Source organism: Microcebus murinus, chromosome 3 (genome assembly GCF_040939455.1).
Source record: "Microcebus murinus isolate Inina chromosome 3, M.murinus_Inina_mat1.0, whole genome shotgun sequence".
Lineage (NCBI taxonomy): Eukaryota > Metazoa > Chordata > Mammalia > Primates > Cheirogaleidae > Microcebus > Microcebus murinus.
This window is the reverse complement of record NC_134106.1, coordinates 52,288,671-52,310,619: the sequence shown is the minus strand read 5'-3', so window position 1 is coordinate 52,310,619 and position 21,949 is coordinate 52,288,671. Positions and strand designations below refer to the sequence as shown.

At 36.3% G+C, this 21,949-nt stretch overlaps 1 protein-coding gene across 3 annotated transcripts in view; it reads left to right on the top strand.

Moving 5' to 3' along the window:
• The window catches only part of WDPCP (WD repeat containing planar cell polarity effector), a 327,586-nt gene that overhangs the window by 78,946 nt on the left and 226,691 nt on the right, over positions 1–21,949 (top strand). For all 3 annotated transcript variants that reach the window (XM_012764900.3, XM_012764898.3, XM_012764905.3), the window contains exons 3-6: positions 4,142–4,189; positions 5,036–5,080; positions 6,594–6,664; positions 6,917–6,976. In XM_012764900.3, the coding sequence (XP_012620354.2) occupies positions 4,142–4,189; positions 5,036–5,080; positions 6,594–6,664; positions 6,917–6,976 (224 nt within the window). The remainder of the gene's footprint in view (positions 1–4,141; positions 4,190–5,035; positions 5,081–6,593; positions 6,665–6,916; positions 6,977–21,949) is intronic.

The window sequence follows — 21,949 nt, the reverse complement described above, 5'->3', positions numbered from 1 at the left end:
CTTGTAAATATGAACAGAAAGCTAAGGATCACCAGATATTTGAGGAATGTCTTCAATAGGAAACAAAACAAACAAAAGGTGAAAGGATCGCTGAAGAGACAGAGATAATGTAGGAAGAGGGAAAAAGTGCAACAGAGACATAAGGAAAGATACTAAATCCATGAAGCAAGAAACAAAATACAGAAGCTTCAAAAATCATATGAAGTTATACAGATCTCTTGGAAAATTAAAAACATGTTGCAGAAAAAACTTCAAAACTCAAAAGTATAAAATAAATTTCTTAGAAAGTAGAAAAACAATCCACAAAGAAAGTGAGATTATTTCACTGCTGGTGGGGATCTTTAATTGAAGTATTTTCTTCTCTAATCATAATTGCCTATTTTTCATCTTATTACCTTGTCCTCTTATATCTAGGTTTTGTGCTCCTTTGACACCACCTTGTTTTAGTCCTTTGATACTCTGCCAGTCCAATTGGGCTCCTCTTCACTTATCTTTCTACCCAGCTTAGACTCCATAGTTGGGAATCTGATCTATCCTATCTTGATTTCCTTTTACCCCTCGTCTTCTGTTACATGCCCAGCAGACTCTTTCTCTGCCCCTCAGTCTGCCCTAGAGTTTTCTGTCCCTGCTGTTTCTATTCTGAGGCAGTGAATTGTTTTTAGAAAAGGATCCTACAGTTGTGCATAGTGACCCCATGGGGAAATTATGACTTTAGCCCCTCTGGATCTCAACGGGGCTTATCCATTCTCTGTTAGGAACATTCTTCTCCTTGAACTCATATGAAATCCTACTTCTTCTTTATGGCTCAGCTTTAATAAGTCGCTCAGAGAAGCCTTCCCTGCCATCTAGACGAAGTTAGTAACTTCGTTAATGTGCTCTTATTATGTTTGACATTTAAAGTATTTTTAAAAATTTTGAAATAATCACAAATTTAACAGAAAAATTGTCAGTACAGATAATTTTTTTCTTGAACCCTTTGAAAATAAGTTGTAACCTGATGCCTATCACCCCCAAATACATTAGTTTGTATTTCCTACAAAAAGGATTTTGTCCTGCATCACCACAATATAGCCATCAAAATCAGGAAAGTAGCAATGATATACTTCAATTTAAATTGACCAATTCATCAGTTGTCCCACCAGCATCCTATTTTAGCAGAGGTATTTGTTCACAGTTACACGTTATGTTTAGTTGTCATGTCTCTTTTAGTCTTCTTCATTCTGGGACAGATCCTTCATCCCCCCCATCCCCCATTTTTTAAACTTTCATGACCTTAACACTTTTGAAGATTTTTAGAGCAGTTATTATATAGGATGTTCCTAAATTTGGTTATATTTGAAGTTTCGTCAGTTAGGTTCAGGTTATGCATGCGTGGTAGAAGTATCCTGGAAGTGGTGCTGTGTTATCAATGCACCCTATCAGGTGATGCACATTTTCAATATGTCTCTTTTCTGATGATATTTGTGATCACTTGATTAAGGTGGTGTCTGCTAGGCTTGTCCACCACAAAGTTACTTTCTCCTTTGTGATTAATAAGTGTTTTATAAGGGGGATACCTTGAAATTATGTAAATATCCTATTCCTCATGACACTTCAAGTATTTTAATTTCTTTTTTTTATTTGTTGACAGTATCAAAAATATTTTTATTTTCTATTTATCTTGTCTCTATGGACTCAAATTTCCTATTTTATTTAGTTGTTGTAATCTATTACTATAATTATTTATTTTGACATTTAAATTGTCCCTGATATAGCCAGAGGGACCCCCTTCAAGCTGGCTTCTGTGTCTTTTTGACATCTCCTTGTCAACATTTGAGCATTTCTATTCTTCTGGGCACAAAAGATATTCCAGACTTATATATATATATATATATTTTTCCTTTTATTTTATCATATTATGGGGGTACAAATATTGTTAGGGTTATATATATTGCCCCTGCTCCAGACTTATATTGTACTTTCCTTTCCCCAGCCTTGGAATCAGCCACTTCTCTAAGGAGCTGGTTCCTTTTAGAGGAGAAGAGTGTCTAGAAGCCATATTGTGCTTTAGGTGCATTCATTGCTATCATTGCTATTCATTGCTATTGCTGCTCCCAGGCCCCCTCAGTGGACAGAGTTTAGGGAATGTATATATGTATGTATATATACATATTTGTTTTGAGACAGGATCTTGCTGTGTTGCCCAGGCTTGTCTCAAACTTATAGGCTCAAGCAGTCCTCCTGCCTCAGTCTCCCAAGTAGCTAGCATTACAGGTACAATCCACCACACCTGGCTCCATATACACACATATTTACATCCATATTCATTTCTCTATCTCTATATATTGAAACTGTGAGTTCACTCTGCTACTTTCAATCTACCACCACAGGGTTCGTTCTAATTTTATCCCTTTCCATATTTGTACTTCTCAGTGGGAAACCTGGGGCTCCCTATTTTTAATTGATTTACTTAATTAGTTATCCTGTATGCAATCAGTTCCCTTTCTATGTGGCCACTCCCTCCCCTGCATGGATTCCCTTCTTACCCTGTGTGAGTTTTGACACACTACATTGGGCCGTCCCTGTATGTGAATGTTCTCCTCGCCTTATTCAGCTTCTAATACCCCTCACCAGGCCATTGCCCCATGTGAATATCCTTACCCTGCTAGGGTTCCAACACAACAGCCAGGCTGACTCTCTGTGTGGATGCCTTCCTCGTCCAGCTCTGGCACCACTTATAGAGCAGTTCTCTTTATCTAGATACCTTCCTTTATCCTGCTTGGGTTTTGATAGTTCCACTGTGAGCCAGATGCAGTAGGTGAGACTTGTCCACATAATACAGGGTCTTTTATGATCTTCATAGTTCTATTCTAGAGTTGTGGTACATATTTGGTTGTATGGAATGATTGGCATAATTACAGAATAGAATATTTTAATAGAGGATATTTCCTGTGTCCATAATGCCTGTGGTTCTTAGATTTAAAAAATCCTTTTATTGAACTTTAACATAAATACTGAAAAGAGTACAGATCATAAGAGTATGTTGTGAACTATCAAAAGGTGAACACACATGTAAAATCACTGCCCAGGTCAAGAAATAAAATGTTATTAGCACCCATGAAGTCCTATTGGTGACTTTTCCCAATCAATCTTTATTAGATATTTTCAATCTGACTAGTAGAAATAAACTGCATTGTTTAAAATTACATGTCTCACTAATGGCATGATGAATAAAATAAACACACATGATTGACTATTTTGAAAAACTGTATTTGAAAAGTTAATTATAGCGGTAATACATTTTTTTGAAGTTTTATCATTCAGTTTGAGAAAGTTTGGAGCAGTCAGTCACTAGGGGGCAGGCTGTACTGCTTCCACTTTAGAAACAGTTGTGTACGCCTTACTTTAGTAACTGAGAATTATTTTGCATGGAAGAAAACAAATGTTCCTTCAGTGAAAGAAATATTTCATTATTCATAGCTATAAATAAAAAGGACAAAATTATTTTGTTCTCCCGTATTTAAATAGCAAGAACAGATTCCTTGGTTAAATGAATCTCAACATCTGGGAAGTATAGCTTTGCTTCTTAGGTAGCCCCAGCAGAGTATCCAAATTTGAATGGGTTTGGAAGGCTTTTTGAATTTAAACAAGTTTCAGATAATAATTTATCCATACCTTCCTCTAATCCTCCCTTTCTTTCCTGCAGATTTCCCCCCAAATGAGAACTAGACTCTTGAGCTAAATTGGAGAAAAGAAAGCCACAGCTTGGAATCCAACAGTTAGGGCATTTTCTTCCATCCACTGATTTCATTTGGCATTACTTAGTGGCAGTTCCTCTTGGTAGCGCCCTGTGAAAAATATCAGAGGAAGTGTGAAAGAGAAAACTTGGTCTTTCTTGATTCCAGTTCTTTACTAATCTTTTCTTCATGCCATTCTAGTTTTGTATACATCTTTTCTCATTAGATTGATAAACTTTCCAGTTTTTGCATACCCCTAGAATAGATGAACCCATCTCCAGATGCTTTTGAGCCATTTTATTTCTAGTAACATAAGAAGACTGTTTCTGCTTTCCTCCTCCCTCCCGCCCCCAGTATAGTATGGTTTGGCTTCTTATTCTCTGGGACTTATTACATCATTTAATGTTATTTCTTCCTTTCTATAGATAGAGACATCGGGATCTACCAGTATTATGACAAGAAAGATCCACCAGGTAAAGTACCTATTCTACTAAACTAATTTTTATAGACTAAACATTCTAAACTATGAAATACTGACCATTAAAAACTTTTTTTATGAGCCTTAGATACATTTTAGAATTTTAAGAAAAGTCACTTCAGTTCTTTAGAAAAATGCCGAGGTTGATATCTATCTGTTCTATATAAAATAAAGTAATATTGAGAAAATGCTGTAGAAGAACATGAAAATTCTCATTTTACTGCTGATCAGGCTGATAACAGGACAGTCTATTCACATTTATTTATCGGTGTCCCAGTAGAGGGCATTGTTAATGCATGGGTCCCACTGATGCTGGCCTCCCGGATCCTTACCTGATATCTGAAATAGGCATTTCTGAGTGAATGATCAATTTTCTTTATCTGATTAATCCTGTTAATCCCAGAAGTTTTATGATGGGCCAGAAGGTCTTTCTAGCTAGAGTTACTTCCTGTTTCGGTCTCCGTTGAAGTGGGCTTGTGTGAGTACCCTATGTGCTTAGCTTGGTGGTTAATAGGCTGACTTCATGGTTCTGATGACAGACTGAAGCAGCTTCTGTTCTGGGCTCGGTTGCAGTTCCCTTCCCTATCTGATGAGATTGGAAGCTCAGGATATTGGCCCACCTGTTGTGCCTTTTCACTGCAAATTTAAGAAATATCTCTATGAAATGCAAACATCTAAATTATGGCATTTTTCAACTGTCCTTTTTAAAGTTTAGCATAATTTATGAATCACAATATATATAATAATACATCATATATACATATTAAAAATATAAGGTATTACAATAAAAATAAATTCTTGTTTTTTTCTTCTTTTCATCTCTCCTTTGCCACAATTCCAGCAACAGAGCATGGTAACTTAGAAGAAAAGCAGAAGCTGGCTGAGTGTAAGCTTACTTTATATAATTTTGGAATTATTATAAAACTGAAAATTTCTTATAATTACAAGTTCCCATTGTTCAAGTACATAAACATATGGGAATTATATTTGTTGGGCCTTTCTAATTTAGACTATTGAAATCTTTACTCTATCCAACTTTGATAAGATATATGCTTATGGAAACAAACTTTCTTAATGAACTATATTTATATTAATATATTTAAAATAAATCTACCAGGTTAAAATAAATTAAATATATTTAAAATTAATGTTACCATCAAAATAAATTCTGATGGTAACATTTAATTACTCATACTTTGCCTAAATTATTAATGTGGTTTACTCATTTTAAGAAAATAAGATTTGTAATATCAGTCTTAGCATTTTATTTAGTCTTTTCTGTTCTCAAATATTGTTACATATATAATATGGCTACAATGTGATATGGTTTTAATGACTTAAAATTAAATATAATTTAAGATTTTTTTGGAGGATAGCTGGAACTGAAAATCTCACTTGTTCTCTTGTTTTAAATGGTTGAACTGACATTTAATTTTTAAAAATACTGTATTAGTAGCTGCAACACAGATTTTAAAATTTGCACATATGCTCTACACATCAAAATTATATTTATAGAATCAAGTTAATTTGCTGAAAGAAGACATATCATGATTCTACTCTCAAAGTTAAGTATTTATATATTATATATATTATATGTATATGTACACACATATACACAAACATAAATACAGCTCATGTTTAGAATTATTAATTAGGAGAATCCAAAGATGAATTTATTTTTATGATAAAATGGATATGAGCTTAACATTTTATTAATTCTTTTAAACAGAACTGTTTTTAGTTTGTTTTAGCCTAACATTGTGACTCTACTAAATAATTTTGCCTTTCAATTAACTTTATTTAAAACAAAGGCTTATCATTATTGAATTGTGTAGATTTTAGAAAGGATTGTTTTAAATTAAAAACAGTACTATTAGTGCCTAATTTATTAAAATTTGGATTTCCCTCAGATTTTTTCCTTAGTTTTTAAAAATGCTTAGTTTTAAGTTCATTTTCTGTGTATCATTTTTGTATTTCATTTCTTTCCTTACTACATTTACTCACAAGAATTTTTAGGTCTGAGTATGTCATTTGCAGAATTTGAAATTTCTTTCGGATTGAATATTTAATTATTTACATGAAAAAGTTACTTCAGTGGCAAAGAGTGGGTCATTTACCATTAAGTACTTAGATTCACAGGCCTAGCACCCTTTCCCAGGAATTCTCTAAGCCTTGTTGGTTGTCATCGTAAAATTATGATTAGGGAGATTGTTTTGCGGTAAAAATCCTGTTCCTATGACAAAGCCTTTCAAAAGGCTGTCATTTGATGATAGAAATGAAGCCCACTTCCTCTCAATTATGGAGGTGTTTTATTTTAATCTTCCTAAGGCACACTGCTAAGTAGAGTTTCCTTTTTTAAATCTTGTTTAACTAACTGCAGTACATGTTTTATTTGCCAGCACGAGATTATCCTTGGACGCTTAAAAACAGACGCCCAGAAAAACTCCGAGACTCACTCAAAGAGTTGGAGGTATCTTTTAAAAAGTTTCAAAAATGGCAACAAACAAATCTGTTTTAAAACATCTTTCAACAGCTTTAATTTTCATAAAGGATCAACTCTCATGGTGATGATAGCTTTGCTTTTGTCCAGTGAGGAGTTCCAAAACAGTTGCATCTTTGTGTGGCATGTTGATCTTTTTTTGCTTGCAAATCAGAAGCACTTTAACTGATAATGACAATATGTGTAGCCAACTGCACTCTCTCTTTTTCTGTTGTACTTCAGGAGCTGATGCAAAACAGTCAGTGTGTGCTGAGCAAATGGAAGAACAAATATGTCTGTCAGGTAAAATGATTTGAGAAGCTTTTGCAGTGTTTGTAACCAATGGAGCTGAAAACTACATGGTAATTGGTATTCTTGTGTTTATGATAGGTAGTGGACAGAAACTTTTTAGGAAGGGATATTTCATAGTTTGAATTCTAGTTATTCTAGAGCTAAAATCAGACAGTTTGACACAGGCTACCAGGCTCATTAAGCAATATTAATCAGTATAGTTGTACTAACATAAACACTAATAAAAATCTTTTCATATTGTATTTTTTTTTGGATTTGTCTGAATGTTGTATTAGATGTTTACTGGCAGAGATTTAATCATATTTTTGAATGAAGATGAAATCACAGGACAAAAGGTTTTTTGGTGTACCACTCTTGTGTTTTTAAATACCATGCTTAAGGAGATCAACAAGCAGACTAGAGTTAGACCTAATATAATAAGACATTGGTCTTACTACTTTTTGAACCCTCTAAGCTGTGCTGCTGTTTACTATGGTAACCACTAGTCATATGTGGCTATTTGAATAATTAAATAAAATTAAAAATTCAGTTCCTCAGTTGCACTATCTACATTTTAAGTGCTCAGTAGCCACATGTTATCATATTAGACAATGCAGATATAGAACATTTCCATCTCAGAAATTTCTATTGCACAGCACTATTAGGACCTCCATGAAGTGATCTAAATATTTGAATGGGCCCAGAGTCAGCACATAACCAGGACACAAATGCCTTAGCTTTGCTGATAGGCTTAAAAAATACCTTTTTTGAGAAAAATTTTATATGTTTGTGCTAAAAAGGATAATTATTAGTCATCCATGGTATTGAAGTTACATTAGAACTAGTAATTATAACTGATTTGTGCAATCAAATATCCTGTATCCATTTAAATTCTTACTTACATTGTGATTTATTTCATGTTTAATGATTCTTGTTTGCAGTTTAGGCACATGGTTCTATTCATAAATTTACAACATCAAATTTGTGGTAATTATAAAATTTTAATCTATCATTTGAATACAGACTCCCATTTCAGAGGATTCTAGTTTTCCCGTGTTTTTTCCTAAACTAGTCTACCTAAACTTATGGAGGTACTGTTTATTTACCTCCTCAACTGGCATAAGTTTTTACCTTTCAGAGACTGTTTACAAGGCTGAATTAATATTTTTAGAACCATAATATTTCTTAAATTTGCATTAGGATACTATCAAAAGGATGGGATTTAAAAAATTGTAGCTTGTTTGCATAATAGTAAGTTTTAATCATACATTAAAACTTGAATATAAAATATGCTCCAGAAAGTTTCAAACTTAGTACAACTCAAACTTGTAGTTTTTAATGCCATTACTCACCTTAAAAACAGGCTCAAAATTATTTGACTGGAGGGCAAGCCTGCCACCTATATTAAGAGGCGTGTCTCATGGCCTCCACCCTTACCCAGTACACAGGGTAAGTTGGAACATGTCGGGCATCTTAAAATATGCAGTGGAGCATCCCAATAGACAATGCTTTTTAGATAGCTTTATTGCATTTTGATGTGATAGTAAGTTTGTGTGTGTGTGTGTGTGTGTGTGTGTGTGTGTGTGTGTGTGTGAGAGAGAGAGAGAGGTGGGGGACATTTGGAGAAGGATGTGCATCACTGTTGAATTAATTAAACTCAGAAAAGGAATTTTCATGATAGAATATATTTAAAATTATTTTTGTAATTTACAGCTATCTGACAATACTGGTTAATTAGGCAGGTGTACCAGTGAGCCTGCTTTTAACATTTTCAATACGACTCATCTCTTATGTTCTGTCATATTTTGTACTTTATTTCTATGATGACTAAGATATTTCTCAAGTAGACCTTTTACTCCCAGCCCATTCTTGATATGATATATTTTAACAAGAAAACTTCACCTCCACCCTGCCCACAGGTCGACTTCAGTCCCCACACCTTTAGGGCTTTAGAGACCTCCTGACATTATCCATCCATTTCTCCAATTTCTGGATAGGACTGTTAGCTAGGTCTTCTAAAAATGTGTCTTTGTTCTACTCCAAAAGATCTGTAGTATCACAATAAATTAAAATTTTGATACTCAAGATACATTTTTAGCTTAAGGAAAGGATCTCCTTAACCTTTTTGTTAAATTTTACTTAGTTATAAAATAAGTAAACCTCCTCAACAGGCTTCCCAAAAGTCCTGCTTCTGTGCACATGTCCAGGATGGTGGTTCCAATATAGCACATGCTTTAATATTTTATTAGTGATTTCCTCATATTTTAGCTCTAAAATGGCAATAAGTGATCACAACATAATGTTCTATAACTCTTAGAAAAGGAGTGAAAAATGTTTCTCAACATCTTGGTGCTAATACATTTGGACTGTCAGTTTTTGAATTTGGCTACTCCCCTACTAATGTAAATGTTTTACCCCCAAGAAATGGTAAGTTTAGAATTTACAAATTTATTTCAGTTGTCTCTTTAGGGGTTCTATTTCTTGAAAAAGTCCAACTGTTTAGAAATGAGTGAGGCAACTATGACAACATAAAGGATTTCAGAGGGTGCAATTTGAGCTTGGACCTTTCCCTGTGCCTAATGAGGATTTATAGGATGTCATCATTACCAAAGCTTAGTTAATATCGTCAGTCCAATGACCTGTAACTAGTACCATTTAAAAAATAATGCCCCTCATAAATTCAGAACAGTTTACAAATCAAGACTTACATATATATACATATATATATGTTTTTTTTCAGGGTAAAAATTTCAGATTATGCCTATTATTAGTTTGAGATGTATTAAAGGTATGAGATGTAGAGTTTTAGTTTTACTAACTATTAAATATATTTCTCATTTTAATTTTTTTTGTCTCCTAAAATTATTTCACTAAAAGAAAGTATATAATAGTTTCCTGCTTTGAATTTTTTAAATCATTATACAACTGTCCTTAAGGAATAATAGTTTCAGCATTAAAACACTATTAAATGTATCACTCTGGTGGTATTTTTGAATTCCATAAAGTATTGTGCTTTAAGTCACATTCATGTTTGCAGATTATTACATAATTAGTTTAAAATAATATTATCATTAAGCATAAATGTAACTTCACATGTGTTGATTTTATATTAAATTATTTGAATTGTATATGTAAATTTAACTATAAAAGGGTGTAATATAGTTAGCGGTACCCTGGTTTCTGTCCATAACAATTCTACATTTTCAGGCACAATCTTAAATTGTCAAGGAAAGTTAGTTTCCTTTTCTAATTCCTGTAATGAATTATTTGACAGGCCGTGCAAGAGTAAAAATTATTTTTCAAGCCTATCACAGGTAAATTATGACCTTATGGAACTTATTTGATCACAACTTCCTTAATTGTAGAACCTGATCTTTCTTTTCATTAAACTGTGTGAAAATCGATTTGATTTCCTCATAAAATAATAATAGATGAACCATGGTTTTAAGTTACAAGTATTAATAATAGCATACTATTTGTACAAAACCCATCACGCGGTATTTACTGTGATGAAGAACTGTAAGAGTCACTAAGGAAGTGTAAGTCATGGGCTGAGTCCCCAGCATAACCTAGTCAAGGAAAATAGACACATGAAATCACTAGGGCACTAATGAGTGCTAAGTTGTATTACACTGAGTAAAAGGATAGAAGTTTAGAGAAAACATAGACATCAGTGTAATTTAAAATAAGAAAAATTTTGTGGAGAATTTATAACTTAGACCTAAAAGGACATGTAAAATTTGGTTATACTGAAAGGAAGGACATTTCAGAAAAAGGGAATTAGATTAATTGAGAATTAAATGGGGTGTTTATAAGGTAGTCAGGAGGTAGGCCCATGTGGAAAAAAATGATTCATGTTGAAGAGCAAAGTAGTAAGTTTGAAAAGCATCTTGGAACTTTCCTTGTCAGGGACTTTGAATGTTACATTGAAGTATTGATACATTGTCCTGTAACACTTTTACATCAGAGAAGTACCATACATATTAAAATTGGATTGTGGAAGGATTAACCTGACAGGATAAAACATGAGAACCAGAGGCAGCAAAATCATTTCAAATGATAAGTGCAGTGAGACTAAGATGCAGAGAGTTTTGAAAGCCAGAAGAGAAATTTAGAATGATAGGTAAAAAATTTTGTTTTGGCCCTTTTACATATGAAGCAACTAAAGATAATCAAATGATTATATTATTGGAAATATGGAACAGGTATGGAACTTGAGTGGAAGGTTGGAGTTGAAAATTTGGGAGCAGACAGCTAAAGAGATATTAAAACCATCCAAATGGGTGGGGTCATGAGGGGAGGTGAATATCTTGGAAGAAGAACTAAGAGCCAAGGATCTTCTCATTTAGAAGACAGAAGAGACAAATTAAGCCAATAAAAGAAACAGAGCAATAAGGGTAATGAATATCTATAGAGAAGTTCATTGCCCTAAAAATTAAGGGGTTAAAAGTCAGAGGACCTGAAAAAAGGCTTAAGTCATATTTTATGTTTTAATATTTAACTACTTAGAAGTCTCCATATTGTTATTATTAAACTGTCTATCAACAGGCACTTATGGAGGCTCAACAATAAACCGGTTTTTATGTTAGGAACTGTTGCAAATATTAGATTGAATCCTTACTTTCAAATAATTTCAGATGTATTTGGGAAACAAAACTAATGTATAGGATTAAAGAATAATTTGAGTTTACGTGTTATATTTGTTGGTTCTGTATCTAAACACATTTAAAGTTTAGGGATTGTTGCTGATTAAAGTAGTTGGTTAAGATTTCATAGAAGATGCTGGACTTAATTAGGCAAACAAAAAGGGAAAGGAAGACATTCCTACTCATGGGGAATTGTATCACCAAAGAAAAATTGTCCAGATAATTACAAAGCAAGGTCTAGAAAAATAGCCTGAAAAGATTGCTCTATAGATGTTTATTTGATGACCTCTTTTGATATATACTGAAAATACTATTTGCTGCAGAGTTGGGCTAATTTCACTGTTATGCTAAACAAATGAATAACATTGTCTAGAAGGCTTTTGGGGTCAGCGAAACTTAGCTAATATGTGGCAGTTTAGTCTAACTTTATATTTTCCTACTTTAAAAAAAAGGTATTTAGAGTTTTTTTCTTAAAATTACAAAAATAACAGACATGCTTAAGGCAGAAAATTTGGAAAACACAGAAAAGCCCAAATGAGCATAAATCATCTAATTCAATCATTCAGTATTACTCACTATTTACCATTTGATGTTTATCTTTTTTTTTTTTTTTTTTTTTTTGAGACAGAGTCTCGCTTTGTTGTCCAGGCTAGAGTGAGTGCCGTGGCGTCAGCCTAGCTCACAGCAACCTCAAACTCCTGGGCTCCAGTGATCCTTCTGCCTCAGCCTCCCGAGTAGCTGGGACTACAGGCATGCACCACTATGCCCGGCTAATTTTTTTTTTTTATATATATATCAGTTGGCCAATTAATTTCTTTCTATTTATAGTAGAGACGGGGTCTCGCTCTTGCTCAGGCTGGTTTTGAACTCCTGACCTTGAGCAATCCGCCCGCCTCGGCCTCCCAAGAGCTAGGATTACAGGCGTGAGCCACAGCGCCCGGCCTGATGTTTATCTTTTTACTATAGATATATGTACTTATAAATATTTGCTTAAAAGATTACATACTTGACATACATATACTTTACCTATGGTCTAAATATTTTTAATACATAATATTTTAACTTAATATATTGCATATATTTTTTTATATGTCTAAACATGTGAACCCCACTGCTGTAGAACTCCAAAAAGGCACAAGTATTGGAAGCATCGGGTACATTAGAAGGTGGAACTAAAAATGAAGGGGTATGTTGAAAGTTTGTATAAAGAACAAATGAGGGGGGGCGGAGCAAGATGGCGGACGAATAACACCGCCAGACAGAGGGTCTCTGCAGAAAAGACCGATTCTAGCAGAAACCAGAGAAAAGAAGCAAGAAGACGAGCATACAGCGGACAAGGGCCGGAAGGAGGGGTACCTGAGACCCCGGGAGACTCCACGGGAGGAGGCTGCGGAGGAGAACTGGAGGCTGAGACCACCGGAGCAGCCCGGAGACCAGCGGCAAGGGTAGGTGGATTTGCTATTTCCCCTCCCCTGCATTCGGGACTGCTGGTGGGCTCCCCAGCGGGTGGAGAGACCTGCGGACATCAGCCCAGAGACTGCCGCCGCCTGCCAACGGTGAGCCTGTAACAGACGTGGCACCAGGTTCCCAACTTCCTCCGGGCACCTCCGTGTGCACGGAGAGCCGCGCGGCAGGCGCCATATTGCCTCCTCCCCCCCTCCGCCGACCCTACCCGCGGCTGCCCAGAGAGACAATACAGCCACCAGCCGGAGGCACCTCCAGGGAACGGGACCTTTCCGTTTGGGACCCCGCCCGCCCTCCCAGGTGCTGCTGGCACCTTGTTCCCAGGAAAACGGTGCCGACTCAGAGGCTGAGAGACATAGACCCAGCTTGGGCTCCCTGTGGGTGAATTAGGACCGGAAACCCTCTCCCTGGTGGGAATACAGTTTGAACTCTGGGACCCAGAGGTCGGACCTGCAGACCAGATCCCCTGCACCGAGGGCTAGCATTGCCCGGGCCACAGAAGGATTATACGTGAATAGCCTACTGAGGTCTGTGTGCCTCCAGGGGCGGATCGGCTTCCTAGAGGTCTGTGTGCCTCCAGGGGCGGATCAGGCAGAACGGCGTCCCAGGAGGAGGCCGTGCGCCCAACCCAGGTGGCGTTCCTGTGCAGGGAACCTCCCCGCCGGCATCACAGTCCGGGGAGGCCTGGTGGCTTGTGGTCTGGCCTGCTGGCAGAGGCTCAGGAGTAGCTGCGGAGTTGGGGAGGGTGGAAAGAAGCGAGGCCTGCTGCAGACTGTGGGTCTCAGACAGCCCCACCCCCACACCCAGACTTTCTGGCTGAGCGAGACCATCCCAGCCCCGCCCTGACAGCAGAGAACAGAACTTTGACCCCTGCTAACGGCCTGAGGGCAGGCTTACCCAACCCAGCTCCGCCCAGAACGAGAGCTGATAACAGGACTCAAAATCAACACCATAGCCTGTTCCTCCAAGCAAACGCCACCTACTGACAGGGACAGCATCTTGCACAGCCTTTCCACGGCACCCACTGACTCAATATACAGGGAGTGGTCCAATTTCACCCACAGGCACCACCTAACGCCTCAGAAACTAAACAAGGTGTGTGAATACCCAAACAATAACCTAAGGAAAGAAACAACAACTGATCGACATGGGAAGAAATCAGCGAAAGAACTCAGGAAATATGAAGAACCAAACGGAAAACACACCCCCAAGGAGGAGCACCAGCCCCCTAGAAACGGACACCGACCAAAATCAGGCAACCAATATGACAGAAAAGGAATTTCGTATGTGGATCATAAGAACACTCACCCAGCTGCAACAACAACTCAATAACCAACACCAAGAAAACACAAAAAACCTCCAAGAAATGGAACAAAGGTTCAACAAAGAGATTGACACAGTGAAGAAAACTTTAACCGAAGTCCTGGAGATGAAGAATCAAATCAGAGAACTACAAAATACTGTGGAAAGTCTCAAGAACAGGGTGGATCAAGCAGAAGAAAGAATCTCAGAGCTTGAAGATAACACCTTCCAATTAAATAAATCAGTCACAGAAATACAGCAGAGAAACAAGAGAAAAGATCAAAGTCTACAAGAGCTGTGGGATTATGTGAAAAAACCTAACGTGAGGGTCATAGGTTTAGCCGAAGGGGAGGAAGACAGCACTCAAGGGCTGGACAAGCTTTTTGAAGATATAATAGAGGAAAATTTCCCAGGTCTTGCTCAAAATCTCGATATACAAGTTCAAGAAGCCCAGAGGACCCCTGGGAGATTCAATGCAAACAGGAAGACGTCACGTCATGCAGTCATCAGACTGACCAAAGTATCAACTAAAGAGGCCCTTCTAAGAGCTGTAAGACAAAAGAAGCAAGTGACATACAAGGGAAAGCCAATTCGAATAACATCAGACTTCTCTAATGAGACTTTACAAGCAAGGAGAGACTGGGGCCCCATTCTCACTCTTTTGAAACAAAACAATGCCCAGCCTAGAATATTATTCCCTGCAAAACTAAGCTTCATATATGAAGGAGAAATAAAAACATTCGCAGACAAGCAAAGGCTCAGAGAATTCACCAAGACAAGACCAGCCCTACAAGAAGTACTTAAAACAGCGTTATGCACGGAACATCATAATAATAATCCACGGATATAAAAACAACCAAAACCCAAAGATATTAAAGGCCAGATATTACAATGGCTCAAGACACAAATCATAGCAACAACATCCAACCCAACAGAATGATCAGTAATCTACCTTACCTATCAGTTCTCTCAATAAATGTGAATGGCTTAAACTCTCCACTCAAGAGACATAGGCTGGCTGAATGGATAAGAAAATACAGGCCAAGTATATGCTGTCTTCAGGAAACACATTTAACCTGCAAGGATGCACATAGACTAAAAATAAAAGGGTGGAGATCAATATTCCAAGCAAACAGAAGCCAAAAGAAGGCTGGTGTGGCAGTTCTAATTTCAGACGATTTAGTTTTTAAACCAACAAAAGTAGTAAAAGACAAAGAGGGTCATTATATAATGGTGAAGGGCACAGTCCAACAAGAAGAGATAACAATTTTAAATATATATGCACCCAACTTAGGTGCACCCAGATTCATAAAGCAAACCTTACTGGAGCTAAGCAAATGGATTAATAGCAACTCCATAATCGCCGGGGATTTCAACACCCCACTGACGGCACGAGACAGATCCTCCAAACAGAAAATTAATAAAGAAATAATGGACTTAAACAAAACTCTAGAACAATTGGGTCTGACAGACATCTACAGAACATTCTACCCAAAATCCACTGAATATACGTTCTTCTCATCAGCTCACGGGACATTCTCTAAGATTGACCATATCCTAGGACACAAAGAAAATCTCAAGAAATTTAAAAAAATAGAAATCATACCATGTACCTTCTCAGATCACAGTGGAATAAAACTAGAAATCAACCCTAACAGAAACTCACATTTCTACACAAAAACGTGGAAATTAAACAACCTCCTACTAAATGATTACTTCGTAAACGAAGAAATCAAGACGGAAATAAAAAACTTCTATGAAGAAAACGACAATGGAGAGACAAGTTATCAACTCCTCTGGGACACAGCTAAAGCAGTTCTGAGAGGAAAGTTTATCTCCATAAATGCCTATAACCAAAAGGCAAGAAGATCACAAATAGACAATCTAATGAAACGACTCAAAGAGCTGGAAAAAGAAGAACAGACCAACCCCAAACCCAGCAGAAGAAGTGAAATCAACAAGATCAAATCAGAACTAAACGAAATTCAAAACAGGAAAGCTATTCAGGAGATTAATAAAACAAAAAGTTGGTTCTTTGAAAAAATAAACAAGATTGACACGCCGTTGGCTAAGCTAACGAAAAGCAGAAAAGAGAAATCTCTAATAAGCTCCATCAGGAATAAAAAAGGAGATATCACAACTGATCCCAAAGAGATACAAGATACAATTTATGAATACTACAAAAATCTTTATGCACACAAACTGGAAAATGTGGAGGAAATGGACAAATTTCTAGAAACACACAGCCTCCCTAGGCTCAACCAGGAAGAAATAGATTCCCTGAACAGACCAATCTCAACAGCTGAAATAGAAACAGCAATTAAAAATCTCCCTAAAAAGAAAAGTCCCGGTCCAGATGGCTTCACACCTGAATTTTACCATACTTACAAAGAAGAACTAGTACCTATCTTGCAGAAACTATTCCACAACATCGAGAAGAACGGAAACCTCCCCGACACCTTTTATGAAGCGAATATTACCCTGATACCAAAACCAGGAAAGGATGCAACAAAAAAAGAAAACTACAGACCAATATCCCTAATGAATATAGATGCAAAAATTTTCAACAAAATCTTAGCTAACCGAATCCAGACACTTATCAAAAAAATAATCCACCACGACCAAGTGGGCTTCATCCCAGGGATGCAGGGATGGTTCAACATACGTAAATCTATAAATGCAATTCACCACATAAACAGAAGCAAAAACAAAGATCACATGATCCTTTCAATAGATGCAGAAAAAGCTTTTGACAAAATTCAACACCCTTTCATGATACGAACACTTAAGAAAATAGGCATAGAAGGGACATACCTAAAAATGATACAAGCCATATATGACAGACCCATAGCCAACATCATACTGAATGGGGAAAGATTGAAATCATTCCCACTTAGAACTGGAACCAGACAAGGCTGCCCACTATCTCCACTTCTGTTCAACATAGTGCTGGAAGTCTTGGCTACAGCAATCAGACAAGAAAATGGAATCAAAGGTATCCAAATAGGGGCAGAAGAGATCAAACTTTCACTGTTTGCTGATGATATGATATTGTATCTAGAAAACCCCAAGGATTCAACCAAGAAACTCCTGGAACTGATCAATGAATTTAGTAAAGTCTCAGGATACAAAATTAATACACAGAAATCAGAGGCATTCATATACGCCAACAACAATCTAATTGAGAACCAAATCAAAGACTCAATTCCCTTCACAATAGCAACAAAGAAATTAAAGTACCTAGGAATATATTTAACCAAAGAGGTAAAAGACCTCTACAGGGAGAACTATGAAACACTGAGGAAGGAAATAGCAGAGGATGTAAACAGATGGAAATCCATACCATGCTCGTGGATCGGCAGACTCAATATCATCAAAATGTCTATACTACCCAAACTGATCTACAGATTCAATGCAATACCTATTAAAATCCCATCAGCATTCTTCACAGATATAGAAAAAATAATTTTACGCTTCGTATGGAACCAAAGAAGACCCCGAATATCAAGAGCAATTCTAGGCAACAAAAACAAAATGGGAGGCATTAATATGCCAGATATCAAACTATACTACAAAGCTGTAGTAATTAAAACAATATGGTATTGGCACAAGAACAGGAATATTGACCAGTGGAACAGATGTGAGAATCCTGATATAAAACCATCCTCATATAGCCATCTCATCTTTGACAAAGCAGACAAAAACATACGCTGGGGAAAAGAATCCCTCTTCAATAAATGGTGCTGGGAAAACTGGATAGCCACCTGTAGAAGGCTGAAACAGGACCCACACCTTTCACCTCTCACAAAAACCAACTCACGCTGGATAACAGACTTAAACCTAAGATATGAAACTATTAGAACTCTAGAGGAAAAAGTTGGAAACACTCTCCTAGACATCGGCCTGGGCAAAGAGTTTATGAAGAAGTCCCCAAAGGCAATCACAGCAGCAACAAAAATAAATAAATGGGACATGATCAAACTACAAAGCTTCTGCACAGCCAAAGAAATAGTCATGAAAGTAAACAGACAGCCTACAGAATGGGAGAAAATTTTTGCATCCTATGCATCCGATAAGGGACTGATAACTAGAATATACTTAGAACTCACGAAAATTAGGAAGAAAAAATCAAATAACCCCATTAAAAAGTGGGCAAAGGACTTGAACAGAAATTTTTCTAAAGAAGACAGAAGAATGGCCAACAAACATATGAAGAAATGCTCAACATCTCTAATCATCAGGGAAATGCAAATCAAAACCACAATGAGATATCACTTAACCCCAGTGAGAATGGCCTTTATCAAAAAATCTCCAAACAATAAATGCTGGCGTGGTTGCGGAGAGAGAGGAACACTCCTACACTGCTGGTGGGACTGCAAACTAGTTCAACCTCTGTGGAAAGCAATATGGAGATACCTTAAAGCGATACAAGTGAATCTACCATTTGATCCAGCAATCCCATTGCTGGGCATCTACCCAAATGATCCAGTGACACTCTACAAAAAAGACACCTGCACTCGAATGTTTATAGCAGCACAATTCATAATTGCAAGGCTGTGGAAACAGCCCAAGTGCCCATCAATCAAAGAATGGATTAATAAAATGTGGTATATGTCCACCATGGAGTACTATTCAGCTCTAAGAAACAATGGTGATATAGCACACCTTATATTTTCCTGGTTAGAGCTGGAACCCATACTACTAAGTGAAGTATCCCAAGAATGGAAAAACAAGCACCAGATATATTCTCCAGCAAACTGGTATTAACTGAGTAGCACCTAAGTAGACACATAGGTGCTACAGTAATAGGGTATTGGGCAGGTGGGAGGGGGGAGGGGGGCGGGTATATACATACATAGTGAGTGAGATGTGCACCATCTGGGGGATGGTCATGATGGAGACTCAGACTTTTGGGGGGAGGGGGGGAATGGGCATTTATTGAAACCTTAAAATCTGTACCCCCATAATATGCCAAAATAAAAAAAAAAAAAAAAAAAAAAAAAAAAAAAAAAAAAAAAAAGAACAAATGAGATGGGATGATTTTCAGGACATACCAAACCAGAGGATTTTTGGATTTGAAGACACTTAGCACAATGAAGAGTAGAAGTGAGGTGGGTAGACTGAAAATAAGGGGATTAAGATAGTCTATGTCTGGAATAGTGAGATTTTCCCTAGCTTCTTCCCTGCTCCAGCAGCTAGGTTTATGTGTCCATGTTACTTATTTAGAGGACTCTTCTATGGAAAAATTGATTATTCTTCCAGAACAAAGCCTATCAATACTGATAATTTGGCAGTTCCTCTGAATCTTGATGTTCAGCTAGCAAGTTTAATATCATGCCCTAATAATTACTCTTTCTTAGGGAAAAAAATTCATTCCTTTCTAGGAAAAATAGAAAGAAAATTTACATTGTATCTTGATTACTTCAATCTAAAATTTGATGACTTATGATAATACTGATACATTAATTTTTTATACTTAAGGATATTGTAAAATATGAACCCAGTTTTAGAACATGGTTATGATGCAAAAATTTGGTTTTCTTTATAATAATGAATTTTTGTATCATCAATCAACATTTCCTTCCTGTTCTCTTTATAAATGGTTCTTTCTTCTCTCTTATTGTTTTCATTTTAAATATTACTTTAAAGAAACCATAATTTCCTGGCTTCCCCTTGGCATTTGTATCTGATAACATTTTGGAAGCCTCAGTGTATTTTGCTACAGAGGAAGCCAGTTCAGGACTTTGAGTTTCCCTCTTATATTTAGTTATAGTTAATAGTGAATATGTATGAAGCTAAATGAGTTCAAAATCTGAATAATTTCTTTCCTGTTGATTTTCACGTGTATTTTACAAAGTAGAAATAAGCATATAGGAAACATTTATCTAGTTTTTAAATGGAGGGTTAAGTGGTACTTTCATATAGCTAGCAAATAAGAAGACTTTTAATATGTTATATTTGAATACTTGGGCTGATTTTTTTATACAAAAGCTTAAAATATGACTTATTTTGAATTTATAACTTTATATTAGATGCACAGGTTGGAATGTGATAGAAATGTATGTGTAAACTAAGCATCTAAGGTTGGGTGTGTGGGAACCCAGCAACTATATATTCATGATATTTGAGACTATTATGTTATATTAATATATATACCAATGTAACTGATAGAGAAAACACATCAAGTACTTTTGTCAAATTTTAATTTATGCCCCTTAGTTTTTTTAATAAAGTTTTTTCCCCCCCAAGGGTAAAACAAATTTTATTAAGGAAAGACAAGATAGGTTTACAGAATAAGAGTAAGCTACGTTGTCTTAACAACAAGGCCTAAAGCAGGTTTTTTTTTTTTGTTTTGTTTTAGGGCATTTAAAGCATTTCATTTGGACTTAAAGCAGTTTTTTTAAAAAAATAAAACTATTAAGTTAGTAAATAAACCACTTAACAAGTGATTTTGAAATGAAAAGCAGTTATAGTTATGTTTTTCATAAAATAGTATTACATATAAATATTCACAGTGGTTCTTCACAGTGAAATACCTGTCTTTTAGTAGTCTTATTAGTCTAACTAGAATCCTACGTTGAATGGTGAGGCCCCACCATGCATATAAATTGCCCTATTTTTGTAGCCATCCTTCTGACGTAATAGAATAGTCCCTAATTTTATCTGAGGCCAAGCCTTCCACCTAGACCTAAAGTTCCCAAACTGTGCACCGAGACACCCCGGGCACTGCAGTGAGTTCACAGGAGTGCCATAGGATATTTAAAAATCTCAAGGAAAACAGAGACTTCTATCAATTGCTACATGAACAGCTAGCTCTAGGCAGTGCAGAGTATCAACATTAGATCGAACTTATTTCCTTTTGGGGTTGTCATGTCTATATGAAGCTGAGTTTTCAGGGGTTGCTGTGTAAAGCAACTACCACACAATAATTAACACGGAACAGGAATGAGGATGAGGGTGTCTAGTCTGGTTCCAAAGTTTGAGAAGTTGTGTAGTGTCCAAACTTCTATTAGCACACACAACCTATTAGTAACTAATCGTAGTTATTTAGGAATGAAATAAAAATCTTTTTCTTTCAATCCATGTATCATGTTTCCAAATGGCTAATAAGTTATTAGGATATACATACTTAATAAGTTTGAATCTATTTAATAAATAGAACTGTTAGTATTTCTTTTGGCCTAAGGACACTGTAAAAAATTACTGAGACACAAAAGGTACTGTGAATTGAGAAAGTTGAGGAGCCTAAGCCAGGCTATGGATCCCATTTTATTTGGCCTTCTCAGAAGCTTACATGATTGTCACTTCTTTCATGTGCAGCATAGTGGTAGAAAGCACAGACTGCTCCATTTTCTTGGTGTTAAATATTGGCTTTCACAGCTGTGTGACTTTGGGGTAGTTACTTCTCCTATCTGTGCCAGTTATTATTTAGCTATAAAATAAAAATAAAAATACCTAACTCAGATTTATTATATGAATTTATTAAATTAAATACATGTGAAATATTTAGAACAATGTCTGGCACAGATACATGCTTTGTGAATAAATAAATTTAATCTTTTTGTCAATTTGA